Source organism: Sus scrofa, chromosome 2, assembly GCF_054392235.1.
Source record: "Sus scrofa isolate SSC_HxYL_T2T_F1_AM1 chromosome 2, Sscrofa_HxYL_maternal_Yorkshire_Landrace_v2.0, whole genome shotgun sequence".
NCBI lineage: Eukaryota > Metazoa > Chordata > Mammalia > Artiodactyla > Suidae > Sus > Sus scrofa.
The window spans coordinates 99,247,706-99,271,136 of NC_139384.1; the positions used below are offsets into that span (position 1 = coordinate 99,247,706).

At 45.9% G+C, this 23,431-nt stretch overlaps 1 protein-coding gene across 1 annotated transcript in view; it reads left to right on the forward strand.

Annotated features, from left to right (window-relative positions):
- THBS4 (thrombospondin 4) overlaps positions 1 to 13,139 on the forward strand; it is a 51,254-nt gene extending 38,115 nt beyond the window's left edge. Inside the window, exons 14-22 of the mRNA XM_021084490.2 lie at positions 736 to 854; positions 2,005 to 2,057; positions 4,858 to 5,051; positions 7,292 to 7,470; positions 8,341 to 8,389; positions 8,489 to 8,685; positions 9,279 to 9,451; positions 12,228 to 12,367; positions 12,915 to 13,139. Of these exons, the coding sequence (XP_020940149.2) occupies positions 736 to 854; positions 2,005 to 2,057; positions 4,858 to 5,051; positions 7,292 to 7,470; positions 8,341 to 8,389; positions 8,489 to 8,685; positions 9,279 to 9,451; positions 12,228 to 12,367; positions 12,915 to 12,976 (1,166 nt within the window). The 3' untranslated portion in view covers positions 12,977 to 13,139. The remainder of the gene's footprint in view (positions 1 to 735; positions 855 to 2,004; positions 2,058 to 4,857; positions 5,052 to 7,291; positions 7,471 to 8,340; positions 8,390 to 8,488; positions 8,686 to 9,278; positions 9,452 to 12,227; positions 12,368 to 12,914) is intronic.
- Positions 13,140 to 23,431: the final 10,292 nt, after the last annotated feature.

Genomic DNA, 23,431 nt, shown 5'->3' on the forward strand with positions numbered 1-23,431 from the left:
ATAGGTCGTCAGCTGTAGCTCCGATTCAACCCCTAGCCTGGGAACCTCCACATACTATGAGTGTGACCCAAAAAAGCAAAAAAAAAAAAAAAAAAAAAAAAAAACACTATCCCCTCTCCACCAATCAACACACACACACCCCTCCAGAATATCCATACCGCTTTAAAACACTACCCCTGATGGTAAACCAGCTCAACAAAACCAAAAAAAGCTCCCAGTTGTGGCATGTGCCACTTTCCATGATGTAAAGCCACTTTCCACTCCTACCATCGCTGATTTCAAGCTCCCGAGACAAGATGACACGACCGAGCAGGAAGCCGGCAAGAGAGGGGCCTGCTGGGCTTGGCCCCAGTGCACCACTGCTGATTCCCAAATCCCAGGCCCAGTCATAGCTCACACACCCACGAGGTCCTCCCTTTCCAAGGCCGGCCCATCCAGCCCTCATGTCACTCCCATCTGGTTGCAGTAATACCCCCTTTGAGATCTTGGACCAATTCTAGTTCTGTGGCTACATGCCTCAGGTCGCTGTTCATTTCTGAGTCTCCCAGAACCCATCCATTGATGGCCCCTCCAGATAATTGCTGCAGAAGGTATTGGTTCTTTGAGGTTGGCCCTAGGCAGATGTCCCTCCCTGCCTGCCTGGGTGCAGACCTCATCTCTACCGTGCCTGGCAGTCTAGGTTCCGGGCCTTTCTGTGGTGTTTGCTTGACTCAGGGAGGCATTCTTTTCTCGTAGGAATAAAAAACATCCTGGACAACTGCCCCAAAGTTGCCAATCGTAACCAGCAAGACCGGGATGGTGATGGTGTGGGGGATGCCTGTGACAGTTGTCCTGATGTCAGCAACCCTAACCAGGTGAGTAGGGACCAGGGGAATCCAGGCTCTAGGCTGAACTCCCCTAGGCAGAGACTCGTTAAGACTAGTGTCTGGAAGGAGCTCCCGTCATGGCACAGTGGTTAACAAATCTGACTAGGAACCATGAGGTTGCGGGTTCGATCCCTGGCCTCGCTCAGTGGGTTAAGGATCTGGCGTTGCCATGAGCTGTGGTGTAGGTCGCAGATGCGGCTCGGATCCTGCGTTGCTGTGGCTCTGGCGTAGGCTGGCGGCTACAGCTCCGATTGGACCCCTAGCCTGGGAGCCTCCATATGCCACAGGAGCAGCCCTAGATAAAGGCAAAAAAAAAAAAAAAAAAAGGCTAGTGTCTGGAAGAACACAGCAGAGCCCTCTTGCCCAGCTCTTTGCTGTTGCCTTATTCCTAATGGCAGAAGCAGTGGAGTCGTATACTTAGGCGTGGAGGTGATGGGGAAAGTGTTAGGGGAGAGCTGAGGCGTCCAGACTAATCCCAAAGGTGGTATGGTCCCCGTGACATTAGTGATAGGAGTTTAATGATGCCCCACACACGTTCTCTTCTGCTTAAAGAAAACTGTAACATGGAAATTAAGCTTTGGGCACCTCGTGTTCCTTTCATCCCCAAACCTCTGCAGCAGCCTCTGGATGGACATTTCCAATTAGGTTCAATCAGTGATGAGCTGTCTGCCTGCGCTCTCCTCCTTCCTGTCTGGAGAACTGGGTACCATGTGTCACATATTTTTAAAGCCTTGGGAGAGGGGCGTCACAGTTGCCCTCTGACTCCCTGCCCGGCTGGCTCAGTCCACAAAACAAAGCAAGATCCGTGTGCCGTGTCTCCGGGCGTGTGGCTGGCTCCCTTCCGACCCAGGTCCGCGAGCCACGTCTCCGCTCGCCGTGCTGCCCCGGCGCCCTGCTCCAGTCGGCTCATCTGGTGTGTGGGCAGCCCGTCCTCAGAGCTTGATATTTTGGAAGGCTTTTTTGAAAATTCAGCATTGTGCCTACACCAATATGGTGTTGTCCTTTTGCAGTTTGCACCACCCCAGTTCCAGAGAAATAATTCCTGAGCTCCAGGGATGATGGGCCAAGGTCTGCCTTCTCTGGAACACTCTGTGCATGCAGGCCCAGGGAGAAATAACACGTTCTGTTCTCTCTGCAGTCTGACGTGGATAATGATCTGGTTGGGGACTCCTGTGACACCAATCAGGACAGGTATGGCACGTCTCCCAGCTGCATAGGGCCAGAGGAAAAATCCAGACAAAATTTCCTCTCTCAGAGCTTTCTGCTGCTGCCACGCTTTGGGATCTCTCTGGGTAGATGGAGCCACTAGAGGGACAATAGCCCTGCCTCTGGTCAGGGTCACTGCACCTCCACTGGAAGGTCTGTATGGGGGCAGTGACAGAATCAGGAAGGGCCACTCAGTGCTCACACAACTGAGCATCTGTTATAGGAGAGGCAGCATAGCGTCATGCTTTAGAGAGGGGCTCTGGAGTGACACAGCTCATAGAAATCCCAGCTCCGCCACGTACACATCCCTTAATCTCAGGCAAGTTACCTAATCTCTTTGTCTCAGTTTTTTCTCATCTGTAGAAGAGGGGTGACAGTGGAGCGTAACTCCTGGGACTACTGTCCAGCTTGAGTTAAGTGATGGAAAGTACATATCACAGTTGCTGTTACATAGGTAGCACTCCATAGATAGGAGCTCATTTGCTCTTCAATTCTTTCAGCTCAGGAAAGCCTCACCATCATCCCCAAATAGAAAGCTGTGAGTTTGCTGAGGGATCACTGTTAATTCATTCCAATCCTTGGGATTTTTTCACTTGGTTTTCTTTATTTGGGAGAAACAGTTCTATGCAGATGAACATTGTCAATGCATCTAGCCCCACAGGGATGGAGTCCCTACGTTATGACATGGGGCTGGATCAGATGCCAGAGGAACATCAAAATGAACATCACTGCCGTCGAGGCACCTGTAGTCCAAGACGTCAAACCCTTTCATCTCCATAAATAATCACAGGGCAGCAGGGCAGGGATGAGAGGGGGAAAGGCAAATGTCTACAAGGCAAAGCAGGAAGAAACGTAGCCTCCCTTCCCAGCCCCTTCTTAGAGGCTGCCCTACCGTCAGCAGCTCTCAAGCCCAGCTTTGCTCAAGGATGGCTCCTATAAAGTCCCATCTCTGTCCTTGTGTTCCGCATCCTTGCCGCAGAGTACATGCCAGTGACCTTAAACATACTTCTCAGTCTCTGCGTCTCAATTTCTTCCTCTGCAAAGTAGAGGATTAATGCATCTGGCAAGTGATGGTGAAAATAAAAGATAACACAGGCAAAGCTCCAGGCATGGTGCTGGCCCTCAGGTGACCTGCAGAAAATGGTAGCTGTGGTATTATTATTGTCACAGCAAGAGGAGAGGCAAGACGGTGACAGTCTGACCTAGGATGTCTGTACTTTTGAGTGGAAGGTGGGTCTGGTACCCTGACAACTTCCCTCAGTGATGCACATCAGAATGTCCCCTGCTGCAGGTCGTCCTGCACTCTGCTTGCCATCTAAGTGATTTCTAAAATATCCCGTCCCACCAGCCTCTAGCTGTTTGCCTAAAATAAGTGACTCGTTCCGCTTCATTTTCATTCCCATAAACTTGAGGACAGAAACTGCTTGGTTTTGCATCAAAATGTTCAGGGCTGTATGGAATGGCTGCTAATGGAAATAGCTCCGTCTTGTGATTTGGAAAGCAGCTCTCCACATGCCTAGGAATTCCACTCTTGGAGCCCCATCATCTTTGGCTTGTCCGGGTTGACCTCTCCTCCTCTGGGACCCATCCGGGAAGTGCTGTGGCCTGAAGGGCAGGGACTGGCCCTGGCCCCTCTTCCTCATCCCAGCATGGACGGTGTGGGGTCAGTTTCTGGCCCAGGATGGGCCATGGGTGGAGGTGGTCAAGGGAGTATTCGCTCTAATCCATAGTGACCATGGGAGGCCTCCGTCCACTTGGGGAAGCCCGGGGACAGGGCAGCCTCATCCTCAGATGGCCTCGGCCGGGAAAGAAGAAATGTCAGGGGTAGTGAATGAGGCTTCTAAGAGGTGCATTAGACCAGGACCGAGCCCAGCCTGGGTGCTTGGTTTTCGGGAAGGGCGGCCCTGCTCTCCTTGCCCTTCTCCCTGCACCTTTACCTCTGATCCTTCTCATCTACTCACCAGACACAGCGAAGAGTATCGGCAAGGAAACGCCATCAGGCTTCCCAAGGGCCGACCCCTAGGAATATTTAAAAATACTTAATATGTTTAAATGCAACATGCAAAATTCTAATCATTTCATCTTCATAACACCACTGTAAGTAGGCTCTTCCTTTTTTTTTTTTTTGCTTTTTTCTTAGGGCTGCACCTACAGAATGTGGAAGTTCCCAGGCTAGGGGATAAATCGGAGCTGTAGCCTGGCACAGCAGTGCAGGATCCGAGCCACAGTGGCATCCTACACCACAGCTCACGGCAATGCCAGGTCCTTAACCCACTGAGCAAGGCCAGGGATCGAACCCACAACCTCATGTGTACTAGTTGGGTTTGTAATCCGCTGAGCCACAACGAGAATGCCCGAGGTAGGCTGTTCTTATTCCCATTGTATAGATGAGGACGCAGAGCTGTAGGGGGGTCAGGTGTCACATCTGGGGCCACATACCAGTGTGTGGCTACGCCAGGACTCAGGGCAAGCAGATGGCTCCGCTGTCCCTGTGTTCCCCTCCCACGTTCTCTCAGTCGGGGGTCACCATCACACCAGGATGGTTAGGAGGACCTGGTCACAACATCACAGACATCGACCGTTATCACCTTGAGCAAGAAATGACCTACTTGTTCCAACAGGTTGAAGATGTGGGAAATGGTCTCTGAGCCCCATCTGGTGGCCTCATCCAGGGACCTGTGGGTTTGATAAAAGACCAAGGGGTTACGACCCCAAACCCCAGCTCTCCCTCTTGTTGTGCCCTCTGCCGATCGGTGACGCCAACCACCTCTCCTTTCTCCCACAGTGACGGAGACGGGCACCAGGACAGCACGGACAACTGCCCCACTGTCATTAACAGTGCCCAGCTGGACACTGACAAGGATGGAATTGGCGACGAGTGTGATGACGACGATGACAATGACGGCATCCCAGACCTGGTGCCCCCTGGACCGGACAATTGCCGGCTGGTCCCCAACCCAGGCCAGGAGGACAGCAACAGTAAGTGGGCTCAGCCCAGGGCTCCCTTCAGCCAGGCACGTAGTGGCCCCTCTCCCAGCTTCTTTGAGCAGCCTCTGCTTGTGTGGACAGGAGGCGTCCCGTAGACACCGGTTTCCAGCTCTCAGAGAGGAGCTGCATCTGTGCAGCCCCAGGATGAGGCCACATGGGGCGGGAAAGCAGCCCGGGCGCCCACTCAGGGCTTGGAGAGCCGCTCTGCCATCTTTCTCGCGCCTTTCACTAGGAGTCACAGGGAAGGAGCAGGGCGGAGAGGAAGTACGGCAGCCCCAGTGTCGGGGACAGCAGGTAGTCGGGGGTTCATAAACCCTGATGGCTGCAGGGGCCAAGCTGCTAAGGAAAAATATGCACAAAGCCAGAAGTGAGACAGCAGAGCAGTGAGGATGGTGGTGAGGGCATGCTTGTCCCCAGCTGTGCAAATGCAATTTTTTTCAATAAAAAAATTTATTTTTATTTTTAGCTTTTCAGGGCCGCACCCACATTATATGGAGGTTCCCAGGCTAGGGGTCCAGTCAGAGCTACAGCTGCCAGTCAACACCACAGTCAGAGCAACGCCAGATCCGAGCTGCGTCTGCACCCTACACCAAAGCTCATGGCAACGCGGGATCCTTAGCCCACTGAACAAGGCTGGGGATCGAACCCAAGACCTTACGGTTCCTAGTCGGATTCATTTCCACTGCGCCACAATGGGAACTCCTAAAATAGATTTTATTGGAGTCTAGTCGACAACAGTGTTGTACAGTATCAGGTGTATAGCAAGGTGACTCAGTTACACATATAGCCATTCCTTTTCCAATTCTTTCCCCTTGTGGGTTATTTCACAGTGCTGAGTAGATGTCCCTGGGCTCTACAGCAGGTCCTTATTACTTACTGATTTTGTATACAGTGAGTGGTGTGTATAGGCAGTCCCCCCTTCCAACATTTCCTCTTTGGTAACCATACATGTGGTTTCAAAATCTTTGAGTCTGTTTCTGTTTTATGGAATAAGTTCTTTTTTGTTTCACTTTTATTAGATTCCACATATTTGTGATCTCATATGATGGATCTTTCTCTGACTTCACTCAGTATGATAATCTCTAGGTCCATCCATGTTGCTGCAAATGGCATTGTTTCATCCTTTCTATGGCTAATATTCCATTATACATATGTGCCACATATTCTTTATCCAGTCCTCTCTTGCTGGACATTTAGGTTGCTTTCCATGTCTTGGCTATTGTATATAGTGTAAACACTGCATGTATCTTTTCAAATTATGCTTTTCTTCTGGGAATACCCAGGGGTGGGATTGCTGGATCATATGTTGGTTCTGTATTTAGTTTTTTCGTTTTGGGGTTTGTTAGCTTGTTTTTCGTTATTGTTTTGGGGGGATTTGGAGGTTTTTTTTGTTTGTTTGTTTGTTTGGTTTTTTTTGGCTTTTTAGGGCTGTGCCTGCAGCATATGGAAGTTCCCAGGCTAGGGGTCCAGTAGGAGCTAGAGCTGCCAGCTGCGGGATCTGAGCCATGTCTTCAACCTACCCCATAGCTCACAACAATGCCAATCTTTTAACCCATGGAGCAAGGCCAGGGATAGAACCTGCATCTTCATGGATACTGGTCAGATTCATTTCCACTGTGCCGCAACGGGTATTCCCAGTTTTTTTAAGAAACCTCCATACTGTTCTCCGTAGTGGCTGCATCAACTTACATTCCCACCAACAGTGAAGGAGGGTTCTCTTTTCTCCACACCCTCTCCAGTGTTGTTTGTAGACCTTTTGATGATGGCCATTCTGGTGTGAGGTGACATCTCATTGTAGTTTTAAGCAAATACAAATTTTAATATCATCCTGTCAAGCTGGACGGAACATACTGCGGACTAGATCCATCCTAAGGATCACTGTAAATTACTCATGGAGAGATTTTGGCAACAATAATTTCCCTGCTTTTTAGCATCACAGACCAGAAAGTACTGTAGACATTTGCTTAGGTGAGGTCAGGCTTAAGAGCCACCAGTTGGTGAAACCTCTGTCCTAGAGGACACCCAGGGCTTCTTGTCAGTTCAGCTTTGAACAGCTGGGCTCCAGGGTGAGGCTGATCCTAAGATACTCTTTCCATGCGGGTTGCAAACTGAGGCCCGGAGCTGGGGTTGGGCTTTGTCTGCTCCTTGTTCAGCCTCTCCCTGTCATGGAGAGGGTGTCGCGGGGTTTGTAGGCGTTATCCAGCTCCCCTCTTCCTCCCCTCCCGCCCCAGGCGACGGTGTGGGAGACATCTGCGAGACCGACTTTGACCAGGACCAGGTCATTGACCGTATCGACGTCTGCCCGGAGAATGCCGAGGTCACCCTGACCGACTTCAGGGCCTACCAGACTGTGGTCCTGGACCCTGAAGGGGACGCCCAGATCGATCCCAATTGGGTGGTCCTGAACCAGGTGCGTGTCATGGGATCGGCAATGGCTCAGCACAGGTCCTTCTGAGAACAGTACGGGACATTTCCAGGGTGCTGACTTGAGCCAGACACTGTTCCATGTCACATTTATTCCTTACAACAGCCCTGTGACAGGGCATTTTCATGAGCCTCATTGTACACATGATGAGGTCAAGTCTTCGAAGACTTGAATGATCCCTCAGGGTAGCCCTTTGCTGCACGTAGCAGCTAAGATTGTTGGGTTTAGGACCTGGGCAGCCTGACCCTAGAGCCCTGCTCCTCATCTCTGCAGTAGACTGCCTCCCATGTGCCCTCGTCCTTGTTTCACAAAAGAAGGCAGGCACAGGGAGGCCTAGAAGATGTCCCAGTGTCACCCAGCAGGTCACATTCATTAGAAGCAGTTCTCAAAGGGTTTATTGAATCAGCTTAAGTGACAGTTTTAGCACAACTATTTCTATTCAAGTTTGGACATTTTCTGTTTTTTTGTTTTTGTTTTTTTTCTTTTATGGCCACACCCATGGCATATGGCAGTTCCTGGGCTAGGGATTAAATCCAAGCTGCAGCTGGGACCTCCACCACAGCTACAGCAATGGTAGATCCTTAACCCGCTGTGCTGGGCCAACCCATGCCACTGCAGAGACAACACCGGATCCTTAACACGATGCACCACAGCAGGCACTCCTGTTTTGTTTGGTTTTCTGCAGCTGTGTGTTTTCTCTGAGCACCTACATGGGTAGAACAGATTCCTCGGATGATGAAATCTTCAGCTGGAGATCAGGCATCACTGACCAGTGATTCCTCGAGATTCTGGGCTCCCTTGAGCTTATTCCATCCCCTCTGAGGTTGCTCCTAACTCCCTCGACTCTCTCTGCAGGGCATGGAGATCGTGCAGACCATGAACAGCGATCCCGGCCTGGCCGTGGGTAAGTCTTGGAGCTCCGTCAGCACTTGTGTCAGATGCATGCTTTCCCGCTGCTCCGGTGGCTTGTGTTTTTTTTCTCATCATCTTCTGATCTCTACAGGCTACACGGCTTTTAATGGGGTTGACTTCGAAGGGACCTTCCACGTCAACACCCAAACGGACGATGACTATGCCGGCTTTATCTTCGGTTACCAAGACAGCTCCAGCTTCTACGTGGTCATGTGGAAGCAGACAGAGCAGACATACTGGCAGGCCACCCCATTCCGAGCCGTTGCAGAACCCGGCATCCAGCTCAAGGTGAATCGCCCTTTTTTCAGGGGCACTTCACCCTCCTTTTCAATTCTGTCTTACCCCGAATGGCATTTCTTTGAGAAATGGATACATTTGCACTCGCGTTCAAGACAGGGAACACTGGAGCCCACCCGGGACTTTGCCTCCACTCCCGTGTGCGAGCGACGTGCTCCAGGCTGGGGGGCTGAGGGTGAGAATGTCAGCCCAGTAAGGCCCAAGAGGTGGGGAAGATTTGGGGGGTACCCATTCAGGAAACGGGCTCGTGTGTTTCCTTGATGTGGCCAGCTTCGTGTGGGAAGGCTGCCTCCATCACCCCTGGCACATGGAAAGGCAGATGTCAGAGTCCTCACTGCCACATGGGGGAGCAATGGCTCTACAGCAGGAAGAACATGGACTGGGCCAGTGGAATGCATCCACAGCTGATCACCAGAAGGTTGAGGGTCACTGCAGTAGAAATGGCATTTCAGGGTTTTTGCTTCGTGCCCAGATCCAAAGCCACCGGACCCTAACCCCATGAATTCCCACCTACTCCCCACCCTAGGGATGTGGGAAGGGTGGTCTGTGTGTTGTTCTAAGACCTCGCACATGTCATTGTCCAGGCAGTTAAGTCTAAGACAGGACCAGGGGAGCATCTCCGCAACTCCCTGTGGCACACGGGGGACACCAGTGACCAGGTCAGGCTGCTGTGGAAGGACTCCAGGAACGTGGGCTGGAAGGACAAGGTGTCCTATCGCTGGTTCCTGCAGCACCGGCCCCAGGTGGGCTACATCAGGTAGGTGGGGGTACCCCGTCCTTCTGGGCACCGGGAGCAGAGCGCACCCTCCTTCTGCATCGAGGAGCCTTCGCTTCCCTGAGCAGATGGTCCTGGAGGGCGTGCCCAGACATCAGGCTCCCAGAAGAGAGGTGGGAGAACTCTAAGTATCCCAGTGACAGCCCAGAATGCCCCCACAAATTTCTAAAACACTGCTGCGGGGGTGCGGGCCCTCCCAAGGAGGATCACTGCTCTGGGAGTCCACCAACTGATTCCAGTCAGACCTGGGGAAGGGCAGTGATATTTAACTTTGATGTCTGGTCCGGGGAACTCACCCGACAGCTGGCATCACAAAGCCGCTGGGTCGTGTTGTGATTTCTGATTCACCCATCAGACACCCCAGCCCTGACTGCCTGGACATTAGGGCCAAACTGGGGGTGGAAGGACCTTCTGTGGGGGGAGGCCTCGGGCACTGGATCCATGATTCCCCTCTGCCACGCCGACCCCAGCCACACTCCCACGAGGTCCCTTGGGGGCACCTGTATCATCACTTACCTGAGAACATTTCATGCTGCATGAGCCCCCTGTGGTCTGATAAGTCCACCAGGGCAGCACCCGTGTCTTTTTTATCTCATTCTCCTTCGTGCCTGACCCAGTGTCTGGTCTGAACCAGTCCTCATGGGAGCCAGTGTCATCTGTCTCACTTCCTTGTAGGACTGTTTAAAAAACAGCTACTCTCAGGAGTTCCCTCAGTGGTTAACGAATCCGACTAGGAACATGAGGTTGCAGGTTTGATCCCTAGCCTCGCTCGGTGCGTTAAAAGATCTGGCGTTGCCAGGAGCTGCGGTGTAGGTCGCAAACCCGGCTTGGCTGTGGCTGTGGTGTAGACCAGCAGCAACAGCTCCGATTAGACCCCTAGCCTGGTAACCTCCATATGCCACAGGTGCGGCCCTAGAACAAGACCAAAAATAAGCATAAAAAACAACTGTTCTCAGAAGCTAGGATGCCTTACGAATCCATCTTTGGAATTTAGTTGGTTTTCTTTCTTTTTCATGCCTCAGACTTGCAGATCAACACCCACGCCAGCTCATGTAGTGCTTTTAGGAAGGGAGGCTGATCATGTTTTCCCGACCTGGGCAGGAAAGCAGCCTAGTGGAAAAATGGAGATCATGAGGGCTAATTCATATTTTGTTCTTCTTGGAGAAATTACCTCAAATGTGATCTGCTTGTCTTGTAGTAAAATAATCATTTTCTCAGCCCTATTAAGTTTAAGGCCCCTCTTTTACAACAAATACACTGAAAGGCCCCTTCTTCTGTCCCAAAATGAAATCACAGAAAATATAAGCTCCCTGCCCATATAATTGTGGAAAACCTGATCCCTACTACTGAAATAAAAATTTATAACAAAATCCTTTCAATGCTTTGACCCAACCATACCAAAACACAAAATGAGATGGACATTTGCACCTGTACCTAGAATCACCAAGGAGGTGAAGTCCTGTATAGATGTTGTGTTGAGGACACAACAGTGGCGTTGCCAGGGGTGATGTGTGCATTTCTAAAGTGGTGGACAGCTCTGAATTTTCAAACAAAACCAAGTTCAAGTACCTTTGAACAACACGGGAGATAAGTTCCAGGACCTTCCATGGATACCAAGATCCATAGATGCTCAAGTTCTTATCTATCTACAGACTCAATCCCCCTCCAATCATGTAGTAAAGTAGTATTTATGGGGAAAAAGTCTGCATGTAAGTGGACCCATACAGTTCAAACCTGTGTTGTTTCAGGGTCAACTGTACTCAACAGTTTCTCAATTTACCCTGGAAAATCAGTTCCTATTAGTGCAAAAAAAATACTTGGTGTTCACATATAAGCAAGAGATTCTAGGCCCAGATGACTATAAACAGGCTCTTCACCTCACCCAGTGCCTGGAGGAGACCCCCAAAAGGGTCTGGAGTAGGACAGACATTGATTGAACAATCAAGTGTCTCCAGGGCCTTGTAGCCACTTAGCATCCCAGGCTTCTGTCACTAAGGACCATGGCAACAGCTCAAAATGCCCCCACAAACTTCTGAAACGCTGCTGCGGGGGTGTAGGAGAATCACTGCTCCGGGATTCCACCAACTGATACCAGTCAAGCCTAGGGAAGAGCAGCGTTTTTTGTGAGGTTTTCTAAACTCTTTTTTTAGGGCTATACCTGCAGCATATGGAAGCTCGCAGGCTAAGGGTCCAGTCAGAGCTACAGCTGCTGGCCTAGGCCACAGCTGCAGCAACGTGGGATATGAGCCCCATCTATGACCTACATGCAACTCATGGCCACACCAGATCCTTAACCCACTGAGCAAGACCAGGGATCGAACCCATGGCCTCATGGACACGAGTCAGGTTTGTTACCACTGAGCCATGACTGGAACTCCAAGAGCAGCATTTTTTAACCATGATGTCTGGGGCAGGGTACCTCACCGGACAGGGAAGTCACAAAACCCAGGTCCTGGGTCCCGTTGCGATTTCTCTTTAATTCATCAGCATTTACCCGTGGAGTTGGATTCTGTGCCTATCATCACGCTAGGCCTTTGGAGAGAGAAGAGGAGAGGACATAGGCACATGGTCCCAGTCTAGTAGGGAAAGGGGGGAGCACAGCCCCAGGAGCCCAGTGCAGGTCTGTGAAGGGTGTGGTATGAAATAGAGCAGAGACGCAAGTGGATAAGAAGTGGGGCCCCTGAACCTCATGTTGGGCACTTCCCCCTGACCTTGGTTTGCATTTCATGGAGCCTCACTCTGGCTGTGTTGTCTGCAGGGTGCGATTTTATGAGGGCTCCGAGTTGGTGGCTGACTCCGGGGTCACCATAGACACCACCATGCGTGGAGGCCGGCTTGGCGTGTTCTGCTTCTCCCAGGAAAACATCATCTGGTCCAACCTCAAGTATCGCTGCAATGGTACCATATAGCCTTGTTACTGCACAGTGTTTCTACTAGAAAAAAATAACGCCCCCTTATTTTATAGCATAGCCCCACCCACCGCCCCCAAAACCCAAAGTTCATGCCCCGTATTCACCGAAACCTGATCATCGCTGTGTAATCCAAGTAAAAGGTGGATCTCCTTTCTCCCCTTTGATAGGTGGGGAAATTGAGACCAAGAGAATTACACTGCTTGGCTTAAGATTTGGGGTTCAATGAGAGAGTCAATCAGGTTTAATTGACAGGCACTCTATTTTCCTCCAGCTCAAAAAGAATCATAAACTCCAAAAATCCACTCTGTCTGCTAATTTTCTTTAGGCCTGTGAATGAGAGCTCCTGGGCTTTAAGCCAACAATTCCCAGAGCAGCCTGAGGTGGAAAACGACTGCTGGGTCTCTGGGAGCCTTGCTGGGTGGGCCCACAGCGACCCCTGCAGGCAGCCTCCCAGCGCAAGAGGCACAGGGATGCGGGCTGGGGGGCGTGGGGCGGGAGTGGGCCTAACCTCCTGTGCCTGTTCTCCCTTGCAGACACCATCCCAGAGGACTTCCAAGAGTTTCAGACCCAGAATTTCGATCGCCTGGATAACTAAACCGAGGAAGCAATCCACAACTGCTTTTCCAAACACTAAAGCCATATATTTTTTAACTTCCTACAGTTTTCTTTTTATACACTGTGGCTTTCTTTTACCCACCCCATATACCAAACTTTTTATATGAATGTGGCAATAAAGAAGAGATAATTTCTAAAAACCAGATATTGCTCAGTCTTTGATGGTGTGTGTATGCTGTTCTCTGCGGGGTCCATGTTCAGCTTGCAGGGGGATCTTTTTTTGCTGAGGTGTGAGTTTGAGCATATGCATCAATCAAAAGGCTCAGGCCAAAGGGCTCATCTTCTATCTATCTCTCCAGCTAACTTCAGGCAGAAGCCTAACAGTTTCCATGCTAACTTCAGCAGCTGCCTTATTTTAGGTAAGGAGCCTCAGAAACACTGCTTGGCACACCTTCCCTATAAGGGACTTTTCCTGACTCATCCTGGGGCCAGATTTGTCCAGTTCTGCCCAGAATTCTAGCCCAGCACCTTCCACACACTTACTGTGTTTACTTGTATATTTGGCTCCCCCTAGTGGAATGTCATCTTACTGAGCCTAAAGGACTATGTCAGCACAATCTGTATAATCTGAGTACCTGGCATGTAGTTGCTATCCAGTAAATTTTCACTGGCTGAATGCCTCTTACATGACAAAGACAGCAGTGTTGATGGGTCACATAGGCCCCCCTACAACTCAAGAAACTGCACACAACATACACCCTACCTGCATTGGTACCAGCAGCATTGCTGTATGTACTGGACAGAAACTTGATTTTTTTTTTTTTTTAGAACTGCACCTGCAGCATATGGAGGTTCCCAGGCTAGGGGTCCAATTGAAGCTGTAGCCACCTGCCTATACCACAGCCACAGCAACACCAGATCCCTAGCCCACTGAGTTGAACCTGCGTCCTCATGGATATTAGGTTCCTTAACCTCTGAGCCACGACGGAAACTCTGAAACTTACTTGATTTTTATAAATTCACTTAGATTTTTGTTTCAAGGACTATTTCTGGGTAGCAATGTATTCTCCTATTCCAGAATTCCTGGAAATATCTTATATCATAAATAAAGGATAAACAGTCATTACCGTTTCATTATGACTTCAGTAGTCAGCAAATACAATGATCAATATGAGATGTGGAGGAGTTCAGGCTACCTCTCACATGAAAGCCTCTGACATACACATGTATGTTGCTTCAAAATTCAGGATTTAGATCTTCAATCAAGGTATTCGATGAATGGACAGAACTCAGGGCTGTCTACCAATTGCTCCCTCAGCTGACACTGTCTCATGTCACAGGTGGATCCTGCTGCAGGAGCTGCTTCCCAGGATTTCTGGGCACCTGTGCTTCCACAACTACACATCTTTCTCAGTTCCCAAAAAGCCCAGGAAGAAGGAAATTCGTATGTTTAAAAGCTGTCATCTCTCAAGCTTCTGCCCTTTCCTTGCTTTCCGTATCCCACTGGAAGGTCATTTCCTGAACCCTTAGGGCTTCCAGGAGCTCTTTGCCCCACCTGGTCTTCCACCCACTCTATGGTACAGTTAGGTTATACCTTTACAGGTATACTAGGAATTTTATCCTATAAAATTGTAGTGCCTTTTGGAATCCTTGACACTTTAGTAGGCAGTGTGTGATGAAGGCTACAGATCCTCTTGGGGGATTTCATTCTAATCACTAAAGTACATGCCAAACCCTGTACATAAAATACACTTTAAGAGGAAAGTGTGTGTGTTAGTAGATCGGCTCTGGATGTGAATCTGAACTGAAGTCATTGTATCTTGATCTAACTTTCAGTGAGACCGATATCTACCAAAACCATCCTATGCTCCTATATTCTCCCCTACACTGCCTTCCTGAGGAGGAAAGAGGCAGCCTCCCTGCCCCACCGTCACACTTCTCTCTGCTGTAGCTGGGCAGGTGCTCCCAGTAAGCACAGGAAGACTTCTCTAGATAATCAGTGCTTCTGTGTCTGTAATCTCACTGGTTCCATGGGTTTGCGGGAGATTCAGAATGTAACACTATACTTTAGAGAGCTTATTACATTGTATATAAAAATTTCTGTCTTCCCAGTCCTCAGAGGGCAAATAGAACAGTATCCAGTTGTGTGCTTAAACCAGCATGTACCAGCTCAAGAGAGCCAACCATTAAATTTTCAGGAAGTTTGTGAGCCAATTGTTAAACTGTTTATTTTTGAAATTGGCCATGGTGGGAGTATTCACACCACAGAAATTGGCAAACGTACAAATCAGAGCTCCGAAGAGCTGATTATCAAACATTTAGCAACACACAACTGGACACTTATCCCTACTCATCCATCACTGACAACTTGAAAGTTGGTGTAGAAGGCTGGAAACTTTCAGGAAACCTCCTGTTTAAGAAATACTCCTAGAAGGAAACTGGAGGAAGTTATTTGACCATGATTTTGGCAATGATTTTTTGCACATGATACCAAAAGCACAAGCAACAAAGGCAAAAATCGACAAATGGGACTGTATCAAACTCAAAAGCTTACGCAGAGCAAAAGACACAGTGAACAAAAAGAAAAATACAACCTGCAGAATGGGAGAAAAAATTTTCAAACTGTATATTGGAAAAGGGTTTTAATATTCAAAATATATACATATATTTTGCTTGTTTGTTGCCTCCCTGGGTGCTTTATTTATTTAGTCTTTTTTGTCTTTTTAGGGCCACACCCACAGCATATGGAGGTTCCCAGGCTAGGGGTCTAATCAGAGCTGTTGCTGCTGGCCTATGCCAGAGCCACAGCAACACCATATCCAAGCCACATCTGCAACTTACTCCACAGCTCAAGGCAACACCGGATCCTTAACCCACTGAGCAGGGCCAGGGATCGAACCAGTGACCTCATGGTTCCTAGTCAGGTTTGTTTCTGCTGCACCATGATGGGAACTCCCAAAATATATTTTTATGGACAGAATAGAAAACCCAGAGATAAACCCACACACCTATGGTCATTCATCTATGACAAAGGAGGCAAGAATATACAGTGGAGAAAAGACAGTCTCTTCAGTAAGTGCTGCTGAAAACACTAGACAGCCAAATGTAAAAGAATAAAATTAGAATATTCCCCAATACCATAGACAAAAATAACTCAAAATAGTTTAAATACCCAAATTTAAGGCCAGATACTTTAAAACTCTTAGAGGAAAATAAGACAGAACATTCTTGGACATAAATCACAGCAATATCGCTCTTTTTTTTTTTTTTTTTTTTTTTTGGCTATGCCCACGCACATTGAACCTGTGCCCCACAGCAGTGTCCCAAGCCACTGCAGTGACAATGCTGGATATTTAACCCTCTGTACCAAAACAGAATTCCAGCAACATCTTTTTGGATCCACCTCCTAGAGTAATTAAAATAAAAACAAAAAGAAACAAATGGGACCTAATTAAACTTAAAAGCTTTTGCACAGCAAAGGAAACCATAAGCACAACAAAAAACAACCCACAGAATGGGAGAAAATATTTGCAAACAAAGCGACCAACAAGGGATTAATCTCCAAGATAGACAAACACCTCCTGCAGCTCAATATCAAAAAAACAAACAAGCCAATCAAAAAATGGGCAGAAGATCTAAATAGGTATTTCTCCAAAGAAGACATACACGTTGCCAAAAAGCACATGAAAAGATGCTTAACATCACTAATGATTAGAGAAATGAAAATCAAAGCTACAATGAGGTATTACCTCACACCAGTCAGAATGACCATCAAAAAATCTACAAACAATAAATGCTGGTAAGGGTGTGGAGAAAAGGGAACCCTCCCTTACGCTGTTGGTGGGAATGTGAATTAGTACAACCACGACGGACAACAGCATGGAAGGTCCTCCAAAAACTGAAAATAGAGCTACCACATGATCCAGCAATGCCACACCTGGGCATCTATTCAGAGAAAACCATAATTTGAAAAAATACAAGCATCCCAATGTTCATTGTAGCACTGTTTGCAATAGCCAAGACAGGAAAACAACCTAAATGTCCACTGACAGAGGAATGGATAAAGATGTGGTATATGTATACAACGGAATACTACTCAGTCATTAAAACAATAACAAAATAATGCCATTCCCAGCAACATGGATGAACCTAGAGATTATCACACTAGGCGAAATAAGGCAGAGAGAGAAAGATATGTATCATATATCACTTTTATGCAGAATCTAAATTTTTAAATGATACAAATAACTTATTTACAAAACAGAAACAGATTCACAGACTTAGAAAACAAACTTATAGTTACCAAAGGGGAAACGTTAGAGGGATAAATTAGGAGTTTGAGATTAACATATACATGCTGCTATATATAAAATAGATAACCAACAAGGTCCTACTATATTGCACAGGGAACTATATTCAATATCCTGTGATGAACCATAATGGAAAAGAATATATAAAAGAATATATCTATGTATAACCGAGTCACTTTGCTATATACCTGAAACTAACACAACATTGTAAATCAACTATACGCCAATATACAATTTTTTTAATTATTAAAAAAAAATCAAGGGTCTGGCAATTCTGCTTTCATTTCCCTTCAATGATCAGTGTTCACATGGGTGCCAGAAAATCCAGGGGAATAAAATCTTAAGTTCACTGTTTTGTTCACAAAGATGTCTTCCATTTATTGCATTATGCATAATGATCAGGTAAAAATGGGTCTCTTGGAGTTCCCATTGTGGCTCAGCAGGCTAAGGACCTGGCTAATATTCATGAGGATGTGGGTTCCATCCCTGCCTTGCTCAGTGCATTAAGGATCCGGCATTGCCACAAGCTGTGGTGTAGGTCATAGGTCAGACATGCAGCTCCAGTCTGGCATTGCCATGGCTCTGGTGTAGGCCAGCAGCTACAGCTCCAGTTCAACCCCTAGCCTGGGAACTTCCATATACCATGCGTGCAGCCCTAAAAAGGCAAAAAAAAAAAAAAAAAAAAAAGGCTAGGGGTGGGGTGAGTGTCTGCTTGCTTGCTTCCAAACAAATGCCATTAGAGATATTTGTATAGATATTTTCTATCCTTTTTAAATTTATTTTCTAATGAGACATAGACATGTCTTTTTTTTTTTTTTTTTTGGTCTTTTAGGGCTGCACTTGCAGTATATGGAGGTTTCCAGGCTAGGGGTCGAATCAGAGTTACAGCCACCAACCTACACCACAGCTCTCAGCAACACTGGATCCTTAACCCACTGAGTGAGACCAGGGATCAAACCTGCATCCTCATGGATACTAGTCAGATTCATTTCAGCTGAACCAGGACAGGAACTCCAGACATGTCATTTTTAAAAGAAATTTCTTCAAAAATATATCTGGAACACTGGAAGAATGAATCAAATCTAAAATAATTCCATAAATAAAAGCTTTTACCAGCATCAAAAACTCCACAAAATATACTTTTATACAATGCAATAACAAAAAAAAATCCTGTTTCTAGATGGGCAGAGAGCTAAATAGGCATTTTTCCAAAGAGGACATCAAAATGGCCAACAGGCAGAAGAAAACATGCTCAACATCACTAAGCATCAGGAAAAAGCAAATCAAAACCGCAGTGAGATCCAATTCACCCGTTAGAATGAGCATCATCAAGAAGACGAGAGGTGCTGGCAAGGATGCAGTGAAAAAGGAACCCTTATAACATTCTGAGTGGGATGTAAATTTGTCCAGCCACTATGGAAAACAGCATGGAGTTTCCTCAAAAAATTAAAAAAATATCTACCATAAGATTCAGCAATTTCACTTCAGAGAATATACCCAAAGCAAACATGAAAATAGGATTTCAAAGCACTATACACACTCCATTATGAAGCATTATTCACAATAGCTGAGATACAGAAACATAAATGCCTAATGGATGAATGGATAAAAAAAGATGTGGTTACATATATACAATGAAATATTATTCAGACATGAGAAAGGCCAATATCCTGCCATTTGCCACAAAATGAATGAAACTTGAGCACTTTATGCTAAGTCAGAGAGAGAAAGACAAATATTGTATGATATCACTTATATGTGGAATCTAAAAACTCATGCTTTTGAAAGGACTATAGCTCACTTTCTCTCATGAAAACAACAAAATTACAACCAACTGCTGAACAACCTTCAACAAAATAGGCTGAGAACTATCAAAAAAGATATCCTACTCTAAAAGACAAAGAGGAGGCTACATCAAGATGGTAGGAGAAGCACTTACACAATGTAAGCAACCCTATACCCACAGGTGGGCAGCCCACAGACTGGAAAGTAAGACTTCATAGGAATAGGTCAGACCTGCCTACAGTTTTTGGAGACTCTCCTGGGAAAACGGTGGCTCATTGTCGGGGAAAGACATTGGAGGCAAAGGTCTCAGGAGTAATACCAGTGTGAGCTCCTCTAGAAGAGGCCATTTTGGAAAAATATAGCCCTACCCATCATGGCTTAGAAGCCCCAAGCCAAACAACAAACCAGGTGGGAACACAGCACCACCCATCAGAAAACAGACTGCCTAAAGACACTCCCCTCCTCCAAGGTACACACCCACCTCAAATCTCACCCAAAGACAAAGCCCCACCCACCAGAGGGATAAAAATCAGCTCCACATACCAGTGGGAAGGCATCAGTCACTCCCATCAGGAAGCCTGCAGCAAGCTCCCTTAGCAGCTTCAGCCACAAGGAAGACAAACATCAGAAGCAAGAGAGGAGAGGTTACAACCATATTGTCTGCAAAAAAAGAGACCACACAAAAAACCTCTACAAAATGAAAAGGCAGAGAATTATGACTCAGATAAAGGAAAAAGAAAAAGAAAAAAAAAAAACAGAAAAAACAGCTAATTGATCTGGAGATTACCAACCTCCATGAAAAAGACTTTAGACTATGGATAGTAAAGATGATTCAAGGAGTTCCCACCGAGGCGCAGCATAACTGAATCCAACTAGGAACCATGAGGTTGTGAGTTTGATCCCTGGCCTCACTCAGTGGGTTAAGGATCTGGGATTGCCGTGAGCTGTGGTGTAGGTCACAGACATGGCTCAGATCTGGCATTGCTATGGCTGTGGCAGAGGCTGGCAGCTACAACTCCACTCAGACCCCTAGCCTGGGAACCTCCATATGCTGTGGGTGTGGCCCTTAAAAAAAAGACAAAAAATAAAAGTAAAAAATAAATAAAGATGATTCAAGATCTTGGAAATAAACTGGAAGCGAAGATTGATAAATTACAAGAAACACTGAATAAAGAAATAGAAGATTTAAGGATTAAGCATGTAGAGATGCAAAATACAATAACTGAAATAAAAAATTCACTAGAAGGAAGAGTTTCCATGGTAGCTCAGCAGTATCAAACCTGACTAGCATCCATGAGGACATAGGTTTGACCCCTGGCCTTCCTCAGTGGGTTAAGGACCTGGCGTTATGCACTATGGTGTAGATCGCAGAGTGTCTCAGATCTGGTGTTGTTGTGGGTGTGCTGTAGGCCAGTAACTACAGCTCCTATTCTACCCCTATCCTGGGAACTTCCAAATGCCATGGGTGCAGCCCTAAAAGACACACAGAAAAAATTCACTAGAAGGAACTTACAGGAGAATACAGGAAGCAGAAGAACAAATAATCAAAGTGGACAATAGATTGGAGGAAATCACTGAAGTGGAACAGAAAGGAGAAAAAAGACTGAAAAGAAATTAAGACAATCTAAGATAACTCTGGGACAAATGTAAATGCACCAACATCCTTATTATATGGGTGCCAGAAAGAGGAGAAAGTGAGAAAGGCCAGAGAAAATATTTGAAGAGATAACTGCTGAAAACTTCCTTAACATGGGGAAGGAATCACTCACTCAAATCTAGGAAGCACAATGAGTACCATATAAAATAAACCCAAAGAGGAACACCCCCAAGACACATATTGATCAAACTGACCAAAATTAAAGACAAAGAGAAAATATTGAAAGCAGCTGGGAAAAGAAATAAATAACATACAAGGGAACCCCGAGAAGGTTAGTGGCAGACTTTTCAGCAGAAACCTCAAGGCCAGAAGGAGTGGCACAATATAAAGTGATGAAAGGAAAAAAACTCCAACAAAGATTACTCTACCCAGCAAGTCTCTCAATCATATTTGAAAGAGAAACCAAAAGGTTTATAGTCAAGCAAAAGCTAAAAGAATTCAGCACCACTAAACCAGCTTTACAACAAACACTAAAGGAACTTCTCTAGGTGGAAAAGAAAAGGCCACAAGTGGAAATAAAAATATTACAAATGACAAGGCTCACCAGTAAAGGCATATGCATATAATATATAGGTAAAAGTAGGAAATTATCTACACACAAATACCCCACCAAAACCAGAAATCATGAGAAGAGGAGGGTACAAATGCAGGATACTGGAGCTGCATTTGCAATTAAAGAGACCAAAACTTAAAATGATTGTGTGTGTGTGTGTGTGTGTGTGTGTGTGTGTGTGTGTGTGTATTCCTATATCAAAACTTCATGGTAATCTACAATAGATACGTACACAAATGAGAAAAAGCAATCCAAACACAACACTAAAGATAGTCATCAAACCACAAGAGAAGAGAAAAAGAGAAGGGAAGAAAAAAGACCAACAAAAGTAAATCCAAAACAATTAATAAAATGGCAATAAGAACACACGTATCAATAATTACCTTGAATGTAAATGGACTAAACGCCCCAACAAAAAGATGTAGACTGGCTGAACACATATAAAAACAGACCCACATATATGTTGTCTTCAAGAAACCCACTTCAGTTCTAGGGACACAAATTGAAAGTGAGAGGATGGAAAAAAATATTCCACCCAAATGGTAATCAAAACAAAGCTGTTAGAGTTCATCAATGAATTTGGTAAAACTGCAGGATGCAAAATTAATACACAGAAATCAACTGCATTTCTATATACTAACAATGAATGATCAGAAAGAGAAATTAGGGAAATAGTCCCATTTACCATCGCATTAAAAAGAATCAAACACTGGAGTTCCCGTTGTGGCGCAGTGGTTAACGAATCCGACTAGGAACCATGAGGTTGTGGGTTCGATCTCTGGCTTTGCTCAGTGGGTTAAGGATCTGGCATTGCCGAGAGCTGTGGTGTAGGTTGCAGACGCAGCTTGGATCCCGAGTTGCTGTGGCTCTGGCGTAGGCTGGTGGTTACAGCTCCGATTAGACCCCTAGCCTAGGAACCTCCATGTGCCGCAGGTGTGGCCCAAGAAATGGCAAAAAGACAAAAAGACAAAAAAAAAAAAAAAAAAAAAAAAAAAAATACCCAAGCATAAATCTACCTAAAGGGACAGAAGATCTTTACTCTGAAAACTGTTAAGACACTGATGATTGAAATCAAAGATGACACAAACAGATGGAAAGATATACCATTCTCCTGAATTGGAAGAATCAATATTGTCAAAATGACTATAGAGGCAAACTGTAGATTCAACGTAATCCCTATCAAATTATCAATGGCATTTTTTACATAACTAGAACAAATATTTTAAAGTTTGTTTGGAGGCACAAAAAACCCAAAATAGCAAAAACCATCCTGACAAAGAAAAACAGCTTGAGGAATCAGGCTCCCTGACCTCAGATGATACTATAAAGCTACAGTCATCAAAACAGTACGGAACTGGCACAAAAACAGAAATATAGATCAGTGGAATGGGAGAGAAAGCCACACACCCATGGTAAACTAATCTATGACAAAGGAGGCAAGAATATGCAATGGAGAAAACACAGGCCCTTCAATAAGTGGTGCTGGGAAAACTAAACAGCTACATGTAAAAGAATGAAATTAGAACACTCACTAACACCATACACAAAAATGAACTCAAAATGGATTAAAGACCTAAATATAAGACTGGATACTATAAAACTCTTAGGGAAAAATATAGGCTGCACCCTGTCTTACATAAACCATAGCAATATCTTCTCAGATCCACCTCTTAGAGTAATGATAATAAAAACTAAAATAAACAAGTAGGATCTCGCTAAACTTAAAAGTTTTTGCACAGCAAAGGAAACAAAATGAAAATGAAAAGGCAACCCATGGAATGGGAGAAAATATTTGCAAACGAAATGACTAACAAGGGATTAATCTCCAGACTATATAAACACCTCCAGCGGCTTGATACCAAAAAAGTAAACCCCATCAAAAAATGGACAGAAGATCTAAACAGACAATTCTCCAAAGAAGACATACAGAGGGCCCAAAAAGCACATGAAAAGATGTTCAACATCACTAATGGTTAAAGAGATGCAAATCAAAACTACTTAGAGGTACCACCTTATACCAGCCAGACTGGCCATCATCAAAAAGTCTACAAACTTTAAATGCTGGAGAGGGTATGGAGTAAAGGGAACCCTCTTACAGTGTTGATGGGAATATAAATTGGTGCAACCACTACGGAAAAGAGTAAGGAGATTCCTCAAAAAACTAAAAATAGAATTACCATATGACTCAGC